Below are 12500 nucleotides of genomic sequence, written 5' to 3'. Positions count from 1 at the left end.
AACCAAAAAAAACAAGTTACTAGATAGAAAATAAGGCTTCAAAATATCTAAATGACGTTCAAAGTAGGTAAGAGGAAAAATGAAATGAGGCCAAGCATGGGCTGAAAGTGTCCCTCACGCAGCCTTGACACTGTGCCTTGTACAACTATCTTTTCATCCTTGGTCTCAAAATCAGCACCAGATTCTCACCTCTGGCACAGGACATAAATTCCTACTACAAAAAGATAACTAATACTTCAGCAAATCATGTTCTAAGCTGAGCTTTCTCCAGGCTTTGTAGCACAGAACTCAGTCAAAGCTGTATATGAAATTCTACATTTGATACTGTTACACAGCTGGCTTATGATTTGCCAATTAAAAAAAATAATAAAAGAATCTAAAATTAAATATTATAGAAGTAATGGATAATAAAATGGAATATTTATTAGAATCCAAGTGTTAGCCTTTGGGAATTTGTAACGATAGTAATTTATTCCCAGCCTTTCCTTTTCCTTATAAATTATATTTTTAGACAGCACGTATACATAGATTTAGGTAGGAAATTGTGTTAAATACCTCTCTGGTTCCAAGTATCCAGTTCAAGACTGTGACTTGTGTTAAATTATAATGATATCTAATCCTTGTTCAAATGAGAATATCAACAGTAAATGATGGAAAATTACTGAATCTTTAAGTTAAAATTTTTTTTCACATCTTTTGTAATCCACCTCAGTTTTACAGCTTGACTAAAAAATACAGGTAACCAGTAGACAAGTTTGTCCTTCATCAAATAATCCAAAATATTAACTGTAGGCCTGTCATTCGTAAGAAACTATAATTCGTTATATTTTGACATTGGCACTTAATAAAATGTTAACCACTAAAGTTTCTCTAAAAATTCAATACATTACAATAAAGGAGATACACAATTTAAGACTGTTTAAATCTGTTACTGTGAAATTCCAATAATTCCCATTTTATATGCATAATTAGATCTTTAAAATTGTGGCCATTCCCCAAAGAAACCAATCTATAATATGATAAACTCAGGAGAGAACTTGTCTCCCATCATAAGAATGTTTTATTTTTCCCCAAGCTAAAAGTTTCCGATATCCTAAACCCATCTGTCTGAGTAAACGTTTTGGTGACTCACAGTACTGAAAATAATCTGAAGCAGAGAGCTGAAATGAATGGGAATGTCCTCAACCAAGGGTAACCACACGTTATTGCCCTCTGCCGAAACACTCAGAAAAGTCAAAGGGATACTGTCTTGAACAAATATATATTTAAGGTTATGGTATAATTCTGATTGTATTAAGGCTTTCACTATCATGATCTCTTAAAGTCTCTCCACGTTAGTGTTCTCATACTGATTCTTATGGTGAACTTAAATGGTTATTAAGGGCCTTGTTTTGGCTTTTCGTGGGGAACCACTCTATCATCTCTGATGTTAAAGGTGATCCCACAGCGCTCAGAGAAGAGGCAATATGGTAAGGACTAATTTTAAAGTCTGCAATACCAAGATAACAATGATCAACACTTTGAAGCAAGATGAATAAATTAAAATTCTTGGTTAGACATTAAAGCATTCTTGCCAAGAATAAGTGTACAGTGTATGAAGGGATATTTGATTCCTACATACAAGTCCCAATATGCCCATTACATTTGTTTACAGGAGACACTGCAAGTTTAAGGTAATTTACATTCCTTGGCAATCAAGTTACTCTGTTATAGGCAATGTCTTTTATTATTCCATCTGGCACTTGCTAACACCATTCTTGAAGAACCTAGAAATGAAGGTCAGTCACTCTGTTTATCAAGAACAGAACCAAATAAAAACAAATTTGTGAAAAAATGACCAAGAAATTCTGGCTCATCACCATTTTCCATATCTAATGGTTCCTTCAAGATAAAACATAACTCTTCCTTCCATGATAGCTTTTCAATAAAAGGAGATTAAAGAAAAAAAGAAAAGAAAGCCCCCCCACCCCCTAAATTGTCGCTCATACTGGTAAAAGAGCCAGTCTCGTTAGCAGCTAAATATTGCACTGCCTTTCATTCTGGGTACAGTCAGGGTCCAATGAAAGTGGCACACTCATGGTACAAGTGCTGGATGATCACACTGCCGGCTCAAGAGTGTAGATTCAGTACATGGAGAGACAAGAAACATGTCAGCACTAGTCACACATCCACTTGCAAACATCTGATTTCCGGAAGTTAAAATTCATCACTTTCAGCTGCATGAAGTTGTGTGTCATCCGCATCTGTCATGCTGCTCTCCTGGGATTCATCTGTTCCCACTTAAAAAATAAAACAAAAGACTACAGTAAGGTGTCTGACAGATACTAAATGTTGGTTTGTGAAAACAAGAAAGAAAAACTGCATTATATTCAGAGACAAGACCCTAAGGTCCTTAAACAGCCTGATACCTGTTAATAAAATGCAACTCGAGTTCCTTTTTTTTTTTTTAGCTATAGGGCGCGTGTGCTCGCCAGACAGACAGAGACAGAGAGACAGAAAGGGAGAAATCACCCCCCAGAGGGGATGGTCATGCCACAATCCCTTCTCCTCCATTCTCCTCTCAGGATCTTGGGCATGCATTCACACGTGCCCGGCGTGAGTTTTAAGCCACCAGGTCTGGGACGCGAACCGCGGTCGACTACGTGGGAGTCCAGCGACATAGCCATTACGCTAACTGCTGGTTCCCTCGAGTTCCTTATTTTACAGAATGTGTGAGATTAGTTTATTCCATTTAACCTCTAAAGGTTTTAACTACCAAAACTACATTTCCCTAAAGAATTCCTTATTCCTGCCCTAGGAACTAGAACTAATGGGTAGTCAGAAAAGTCATGACGCGTTGCTGCATAGAAAAATACATCATGACTTTTCTGATGATCCAATAGTTCTCTGAAACTTAAAAAGATTGAAATTTCTTTCCCCCAAGCCCTAACCACTGACTCCACTTTAAGAGCAGCCCTGGCATTTCCACAGAAATATACAATATAATCTTCAGTTTAAAAAGGGCTAGTGGAGGCCAGTTGGTGGTGTGGTGGTTAAGGTGGCTATATCCTACATGGCTGACTAACACTTTAAGTACCAGACCCGAAGGCTTAAAAACATGCCATGAGTATGAGCATATATGCCCAAGACCTTGAAAGGAAGGAGAAACAGAAAAGAAGGGATTGTGGTGTGATTATTCCCCATGGGGGTGATTTCTTTCTTTCTTTTTTTTGTTTGAGAGGTTTTTGCTATAGGGCACGTGTGCTCACCAGAAAGAGAGAGATAGAAAGCGGGAATTCACCCCCCAGGGGGGATGGCCACGCTGCAGTTTCTTCTCCTCCATTCTCCTCTCGGGATTGTGGGCATACACGCACATGTGCCGGCGTAAATTTAAGTTGCCAGGTCCGGGACTCGAACCGTGGTCGACTACATGGGAGTCCAGCGACATAGCCATTACGCTAACTGCTGGTCCCGATTTCTTATACCTCTACCCCAAGTGCACATGCCCTCTGGCAAATTAAAAAAACAAAGCACCACTGGGATTATAGTAATTATATATACATGTGTGTGTGTGTGTGTACATATAGATATTACTATATATACTATAGTAATTATATAGACATATGTGTATATATGTGTGTGTGTGCGTGTATTTGCTATAGGGAGTGTACACTCACTAGAGAGAGAGACAGGGAAAGTGAGAAATCACCCCCTAAGGGGGATAGCCATGCCTCAATCCCTTCTCCTCTCAGTATTTTTGACATGCATGCGCATGCGCCAGGTGTGTTTTTTAAGCTGCCAGGTCTGGAACTCAACTGTGGAGTTGGCCATGTACAATCTGGCATCATAACTATGACAGCACCTGCTAGCCCCAGGAATTCAAAAAAAATTTTAAAAAAATTTTTAAAGAATTATTTTATTTAACTTTATTTATTTATACACTTTTTAACTTTATTTTGACCAGAGAGAAAGAGAGAGAAAATGAGAAAGTGAGCCACCAGGTTCAGGACTTGAACCATAGTCACCCATGTGGGAATCCAGCGCCTTTAACCACCACATCTGCTGTCCCAGGAATTCAAATTTTAATTGAGGCCTTCACCAGGTTTTCTGGAAGAAAAGCATCTAATCAGAATTTATCTCATCATAAACTTATATTCTCTTGGGACCAGCAGTTAGTGTAATGGCTATGTCGCTGGACTCCCATGTAGTAGACCACGGTTCAAGTCCTGGACCTGGCAGCTTAAACTCATGCTGGGTGCGTGTGCGAGCGTGCCCAAGATCCCGAGAGGAGAATGGAGGAGAAGGGACTGTGGTGTGGCCATCCCCCCTGGGGGGGTGATTTCTCACTTTCTGTCTCTGTCTCTGTCTTTCTGGCGAGCGCACGCACCCTATAGCAAAAACCTCTCAAAAAAAAAAAAAAAATTCTCTTACTAAAAAATATTGATATGTGGGAACCAGCAGTTAGCGTAATGGCTATGTTGCTAGGCTGCCACGTAGTTGACTGCGGTTCGCGTCCCAGACCTGGTGGCTTAAAGCTCATACCAGGCACATGTGCGTGTGTTCCCAAAATCCCGAGAGGAGAATGGAGAAGAAGGGATTGTGGCATGACCATCCCCCCTGGGGGGTGATTTCTGGCTTTCTGTCTCTATGTCTCTCTCTGTCTGTCTGGCGAGAGCACGCGCCCTATAGCAAAAATCTCTCCCCCCCCCAAAAAAAAATATTGATATGTTAAGTCTTAGTTCTCACTAGTTATTTTAACTCAATTTAGGGGGAGAGTATTTGTTGCCTTAAACTATAATTCTTTGCTCTCTCCTCTTTCCTTGACCACTAATCCTATCTATGTTAGGTATATATGTGGATCTTGGATTTGCCAGAGCTATAGAGAATTTGTGCACAAATGTACTATTCATTCACTTAGTACTTAAAATGTTTTCAGTATACCTTTACATCTACCATCTTCCTCCCCACACACACCATATTACACGGCTATGATTGAGATAAGGTGATATGAGTTAAAATTCAAACGTAAAATGAGGTCCAGGTAAAAATCAGTAATCAGGATTTGTCCAAATTACACAACAAACTAGATCCAGACTGAGATTAGTTACTTGACACCATATGGACTTTGTTGTTACATCCCCTCTTTAATTTCCCTAAAATTCCATTTGATATAAAGAAAACACTATGGTTAAAAAACAAATAAAAAAGCAGCCCACAAATCCACAAGCAAAAATCAGCTTTCTGAGCGTTCAAATCACATGTATGCTACTCACTGATTTGTTCTTCTTGGGTTATCGGCTCCTCATCATCTGGAAGATAGCGCTTATCAATTGCCTCTTTAATCTGGTTATTGGCTCCTTTAGGATCTAAATCCATAGCCCAAGAGAAATTCATCAGGGCGAGGTGTGTTTGACCTAATTTCTTGTAAACCTAAAAATAAACAGCAGCACTACATTTTTCATTAAGTTGTGAGCTTCAACTATGAAATCCTAAACATTTATCATTTAAATTAGGCTTCTGATCTATATGCTCTAAGCCCATTCTGATGGGTACTAGATTTTGAGTTCTTTTATTATATTTCAGATTATTTTTTTCAGAATTCCTTGCCTCTACCTTTCACATCGTAAGTTTCTAATAAATCTAAATCTAACTCTGGAACAATGACAGTAGGAAGAAATGAACTGTAAGCTGCTAAATTAACATTCGTTTACACTGATTTTAAATGGAGTGATACCAATTTTAATGCTTGCTCATGGTTCTCAGCTTAACCAGAAGTGGCATCTGGGACCCCTGTTGATAAAGTCCTGACCAGTCTGGCCTTGGGAATCTTAGAAGTCAATTCTCCTAATCCAGACAACACAGTGCCATTAATGTTCTTACTTTGGGATGTCTAAGTGCTTTACTGAGCATCAGAAGCTAAGGGCTCTTTATGCAGTGCTCTCGGTCATGAACTCAATACTGGCTTGGGCTGCACATGCGAATCTACTTCTTATCCCACAGTAGGGTTAGGGTTATGAGGTGTGTGTTATTGCTCCTCCATCAGGATAATCATCTTCATCTTTTTTTTTTTGGAGAGGTTTTTTTGTTATAGGGCACATGCACTTGCCAGAAAGACAGAGACAGAAAGTGAGAAATCACCCCCCACGGAGGATGGCCATGTCACAATCCCTTCTCCTCTATTCTCCTCTAGGGATCTTGGGCACATATGCACATGCACCCAGTTCGAGTTTAAGCCACCAGGTCAGGGACTCGAACCGCGGTCGGCTACATGGGAGTCCAACGATGCAGCCATTACGCCAATTGCTGGTCCCAATAATCATGTTCTTAAACATCAGAACTAGATCCATGATTCCCAGAGCACTGAATTCAGAGCTCTAGTTTAATTTGCTCAGTGGATATTATACAGTAAATATTACATTTATTCTTCAAAAGTTAATATTTGCTATTAAAATAATAGTTTAGGACCATGGCCCCAATCTTTACCTTTCCTATTAAGAAGTAAACCAGGGATTCTTTGGGAACAATTTGTTTCAGTTCTTCAAGTTCTTGTAAAGCAGACTGAAAAAGGGAAAGAAAAATCTTAGAGCAGCAACATTTTACAAAATTTTGACTAAGCAATTGTTTTTATTAGGTTTCCCAACCATCTTAACAAAAGCTTTCTAGATCTTAACTAATGTACTTCCTTATTGCATTCTTTTTTTTTTTTGAGAGGCTTTTGCTATAGGGCACGTGCGCTCGCCAGACAGACAGAGACATAGAGACAGAAAGCGAGAAATCACCCCCCGGGGGGGGACGGTCACGCAGCAATCCCTTCTCCTCCATTCTCCTCTCGGGATCTTGGGCACGCACGCACACGCGCCCAGTGTGAGTTTTAAGCCACCGGGTCCGGGACGCAAACCGTGGTCGACTATGTGGGAGTCCAGAGACATAGCTATTACGCTAACTGCTGGTTCCCCTTATTGCATTAATTCTTGTGAAAATATAATGCATGAAAAATACATGACAATAGGAACTACACTGAAACACACACACACACACACACCAACTGCTTTGTGAAATGTACAAGTGGTAACACTTTTCTGTCACCATTCTACTTAAAATAACAGTATTTTCATCATACCATGTGGGAAGTGTGTGAAAGTACTTTGAAAACCAAGCTGTAGAAAAATAAGCCTGAAGGACTGTCTGGATCTTCTCCCTGATACAATCACTAAGCTTTGAATACCAGCTTGCCTAATTTTAACTAATGAAATAAAATTTAACTTTTGCACTGAGTTTAAAATGTCTAGTATAATCTTCTGACCATTGCTAAAGGGTTAGGAGAAAGTGAGAGGAAAAATACAGAATTAGCTTTGTATTTAAAGAGGATTTCATTATTAAAAGTAAAATTGGCTCTCAAAATGGATACTGTCAATTCTTACCTAGCAAATGAACAAATGTAAAAATAGCCGTATGTTACATAAAGTTAGCATGAGTGAAGGGAAATAAGTATTCTTGTCACTGACGATGGAATGTGAATCAACACAACCTGTTTGTGAGGACAATATAGTCTTATCTACTGGATTGTTAGAAAAGTCATGACGCACTTCTGCATAGAAAAACAGAAAAATGCATCATGACTTTTCTGATAACCCAATATTAAATTAAAAATTGCACTTAACCATTGATTCGGCAATACTAATACTGGGAATTTGTCCCAGGAATATACTAAAAAACTATGCAAAGTCATTTTTATTTGTTTGTTTAACTTTTAAAAATTGTCAGAGGGTACATCCACTTAGCACAGAGAGGCAGAGAGAGAGGGAGTGTGAGAAAATATCCCCTAACGGGGTGTGGTCACATTGTAATCTCTTCTGCATTTTTCTATCCTGTTAGGATTTGGGGCATACGTGTACACATGCCTGGTGCATTTCTCAAGTCAGGACTGGGAACAAAACTGTGCTTGGCATGTGAGATCTGGCCTCCCTTAATCACTACACTACAAGGCCAGACCCAAAAAGTCATTCTGATAACATTCAACCCAACATTATTATTTATCATCGCAAACATTAGAAGCAATTGGGTGCCTAGTTAAATTATGGTCCATTCTCCATTGACTAACAGATCTATAAAAAAAGAAAAGTAAAAACCAGATCCAAAACAGTGTGTACAGTATTATCCCTTTTGTGTCAAAACACCCATATCACACACACAAATACAGTTATGAGTATATGTGCAAGTATTTTATAAATACATATATAAGGGTCTGTGCATACAGTTTTCTTTTTCTTTCTGGTAGAATCAATATATATGTGCCTCCAAACAAGCTAAGAATGGTTTACCCTTTCAGTAGGAGAGGAATGATAAGATTTGGTGGGGAGTTTCCTAATTTTGATTTGGTAGCCTTCTCTACTTTTTAACTTTCTAATATTATATTATACTTTACTTCTCTTTAATGTCCACAGAGGTTATCTACTTTTTGTTTTCTTGTTTATAGCTTTTTGTGTAAAACAAAACCTAATGTAAGTTAGAATTATTTAAAAAAAGGATAAAAACCAAATATATACTAACATGAAAGTGTTAAGTATAAACAAAGTGGTAGTATGTATATATATATATACATATATATATGTGTGTGTGTGTGTGTATATGTATGTATGTATATGTGTGTGTGTGTGTGTGTGTATATATATATATATATATATTAACACCTTTTTGTGGAAGTAGTGTGAAAAATAGCTGGGTGGTAAATACACAGGGACTCACTATAATAATAGACTACCGGGGCCAGCAAGTGGCATGATGGTTAATGGCGCTAGACTCTCACATGGCTGATTGTGGTTCGAGTCCTGGACCTGGCGGCTTGCTTTCTCACTTTCCCTCTTTTTTCCTCTCTCTCATTCTGTCCCTATCTGGTAAAATTAAAATAAATACATAAATAAAATAAATAAATTTCAATGCAATAATTCTTCAAAAAAATAAGTAATAGACTACCAACTATAGTGATGTTCAAAAAGTTATCTAATAGGGACCAGCAGAGAGAGTAATGGTTGTATCACTGGATTCCCTGTAGTCGACTATGGTTTGAATCCTGGACCTGAAGGCTTAAACTCACACTGGGTGTGTGTGTGTGCGCATGTCCAAAAATCACAAGAGGAGAATGGAGAAGAGATTGCTGTGTGGCCATCCTTCCTAGGGGGTGATTTCTTGCTTTCTGTCTCTCTGTTTCTGTCTCTGTTTCTCCTGCAAGCGTACATGTCCTCTAGCAAAAAAACTCTTTCAAAAAAAAAAAAAAAAAGAGTTATCTAATACAAAATAGGATTAACAAAGAAGAGTGAGGGCCCAGCATATGGAATGGTGCTTAAAGCACTGGATCTCACATGGCTGGCTCCATGATTTGAGTCCCAGATCCAGTGGCTTGAAAAACATCTTGGGTGCCTATGCATGCATGTCCAAAATCCCAAGAGATTAGCGAAGGGACTGCAGTGTGGCCATCACCCTGGTGGGTGACTTCTCACTTTACCTCTCTCTGTCTCTCTCTGTTGATTACATGTGTCCTATGGCAAAATTCAAAAAAAAAAAAGGAAGATGAGTGTGGCCAGTAGGTTGGAAGGAGGTGCCTGATCCACATGGCCAACTGTTCAGCTAAAGTCCTGGATCCAGCAACTTAAAAATTGCACCAGATACGTTTGTGTGCACATACAAAAACCTGAGAGGAGATCGAAGGTGAAGGGACTGTGGCAAGCCATCACCCCTATGGGGTGACTTCTGCCTCTCTCATCTGGGGAGTATATATGTCTTAAAACTAAAAATGGGGCCAGCAGATGACATGGTGGTTAGGGCGCTGGATTCCCACATAGCCCACTGTGGTTTGAGTATAGGATCTTGTGGCTTGCTTTCTCACTCTGTCTCTTTCTGGTCCAATAAAATAATAATAAGTAAAATTAAATAAATACTAAAATAATTCTTTAAACTAAAAAAAAAGAAAAAAAAAAGAGTAAAGGCAATATATACATAGGCACGTATTTTCACAGGTGGTATACCTGTTTAAAACCATATGCTTTTTAGGCAAAGGGTCCAAGAGGTCAAAACTACCAGAGGTCCCCAAAGCATACTTTGAAAGCCATTACTTTAAAAAAATCTTAGCTAGAGTGACATACTCCAATCCCTCTCCACTGCTACAGCACACACCATTTAGAATTGACGTGCTTTCCCTATGGGTACATCATGTTATAACTGTGATCAAAATCTGATGCAACTATTATCCCTATTCCCACCCCCGATAATCTGTTTACAAGGATTCATTGAGAAATAGTGTCTAACAGAGCATCAGAGTATTTTACTTTTGCCCTAAAACACTTCAGACTTAAATAGTTAGACAGCAGTCTAACACAATAAATAGGATGAGAGTTAGCAATGTGTTAGCCAGAGAGAGGTTGAGGTGGACCTTTCAAACCATTTGATTTCCACTTTGGAGCTAGGACATCTCAGGAGCAATGATTAACTTTTCTTCATGCTCTTTATATATATTGTCTACCTATTATCTAATCCATGCATTGAAGTAGGCCAAGCCCCAAGCTCATATTGAAAAATGGCTGGCTCCTTAACACAGCAGTTAAATGGCATGCAGAGAATGCCAGATCCCACATAGCTGACCACGGTTGAAATACCAAGCTGATGGCTTGAAAAACATTCATGTATGTGCTCATGGCCAGGATGCTGATAGGATGGAGACTAGAGGAAAAAGGACTGCAATATGACCAGGTCCCATTAGGGGATGTTTTCTTTCTCTGTCACACACACTCACACACACCCAGACACAGAGACACCCTTTGGCATTAAAAAAAAAAGTATAATAACTATAGCTCATAGCCTAGACAACTGGTGCCTTTGAACTTGGGCTTCTTAGCCTTGGAGCTACTCTTTCTCAGGCCTACTCCTACCTCTCAGGATTGTACTTTTGCTTTTACTGAATAAGCTACCTTTACTTTCACTATTGGCATGTTTCATTCAATCCTTTGCATGAAACACCAAGAACCTGGAAATCATCACAGAAGCCAATGTACAACATGTATTGTGGCGAGCCAGGTCGGGAGGCAAGCCCCAACTGGGGACCCTCTCTACTCTGTTCCTTAATCTCTTCATCATTTTCATCTTCATTTCCATGGATTCTCTTGACTATACTCCTAGGCACATGGCAGATACTTACAAATATTTGTTGAATAATACACACACATTTGTTACTTGTTCAGTAATTTTGGTCCAAAGAAAATGATTTATTTTAAGTCTAACTTTTTTTTTTTTTTCTGGAGAGGTTTTCGCTATAGGGTGCGTGCACTTGCCAGACAGACAGAGAGACATAGAGACAGAAAGCGAGAAATCACCCCCCAGGGGGGATGGTCACACCACAATCCCTTCTCCATTCTCCTCTCAGGATCTTGGGCACGCACGCACACGCGCCCGGCATGAGTTTTAATCCACTGGGTCCGGGATGCGAACTGCGGTCGACTATGTGGGAGTCCAGCGACATAGCTATTACGCTAACTGCTGGTTCCCTTAAGCCTAACCTTTAACATAACTCCCTGATGGAAAAATTGCCTTTCTATATATGAAATCGTTTTTTTTTTTGGAGAGGTTTTCGCTATAGGGCGCGTGCGCTCACCAGACAGAGAGAGACATAGAGACAGAAAGTGAGAAATCACCCCCCAGGGGGGATGGTCATGCCGCAATCCCTTCTCCTCCGTTCTCCTCTCGGGATCTTGGGCACGCATGCACATGGCGCCCGGCGTGAGTTTTAAGCCACCGGGTCCGGGACGCGAAATGCAGTTGACTACGTGGGAGTCCAGCGACATAGCCATCACGCTAACTGCTAGCTCCCTCTATATATGAAATCTTTACAAGAGATAACCAGGTATTTCTAAATAACCATACGCCCATCTTTCCTATAAAATTAAAAGTTTTTGAAGATGCAGCAGAATTTCCTCAGATCAAAGTTGAAGTATAAATAACTTAGTTTATTAGAAAAAGGGATATGATTTAAGCAATATAGTGCTAAAGACCATTAAGACAAAATTCTTACCTTATATTTTTCATTTGCAAATAAAACGGAGGCTCTGTGAAATTTGCATAGAGGGTTCTTGGGATCAATAACAATGGCTTTGTTTAGGGTATCCAAAGCCTTCTCAGACTTTTTTAGTGCATGCTGAACCTATGAAAATAAAGACAGCATTAACACTCCTTTCTTTTAAATATTCTTTTCTTTATTCATGATAGAGCCTGTGCTTGTGAGAGACAGTGAGAGAGAGAGAGAGAGAGAGAGCGAAAGCGAGAAATTATCTGCCCCCAGGAGGGTGGCCATGCTGCAGTCCCTTTTCCTCCACTCTCCTCTCAGGATCTGCGGCACACGCGCACACGTACCAGCAAGTTTCAAGTGACCAGGTCCAAGGCTCAAACCATGATTGGTCATGTGGCAGTCCAGCATCTTTTTTTTTTTTTTTTTTTAGAGTTTTTTGCTAAAGGGGGCGTGCGCTTACCAGAGAGCC

The 12500-nt window shown here is 39.5% G+C and overlaps 1 protein-coding gene across 6 annotated transcripts in view; it reads right to left on the bottom strand.

The window, feature by feature from the left end:
- Positions 1 to 12500, bottom strand: part of CDC27 (cell division cycle 27) — a 73131-nt gene that overhangs the window by 466 nt on the left and 60165 nt on the right. For 4 of the 6 annotated variants that reach the window (XM_006159107.3, XM_027775993.1, XM_027775992.1 and 1 more), the window contains 4 exons: positions 12038 to 12166; positions 6463 to 6537; positions 5253 to 5409; positions 1 to 2279 (listed from right to left, as the gene is read on the bottom strand). The exon at positions 1 to 2279 is cut by the window's left edge. In XM_006159107.3, coding sequence (XP_006159169.1) covers positions 2197 to 2279; positions 5253 to 5409; positions 6463 to 6537; positions 12038 to 12166 — 444 coding nt within the window. In that variant the 3' untranslated portion in view covers positions 1 to 2196. The remainder of the gene's footprint in view (positions 2280 to 5252; positions 5410 to 6462; positions 6538 to 12037; positions 12167 to 12500) is intronic. The other 2 variants (XM_027775995.1, XM_027775994.1) reach the window with 1 other exon arrangement.

The sequence above is a fragment of the Tupaia chinensis genome, unplaced genomic scaffold, assembly GCF_000334495.1.
Source record: "Tupaia chinensis unplaced genomic scaffold, TupChi_1.0 Scaffold000624_1, whole genome shotgun sequence".
In the NCBI taxonomy this organism is placed as follows: Eukaryota; Metazoa; Chordata; class Mammalia; order Scandentia; family Tupaiidae; genus Tupaia; species Tupaia belangeri.
This window is presented reverse-complemented; position numbering and strand designations above follow the sequence as displayed.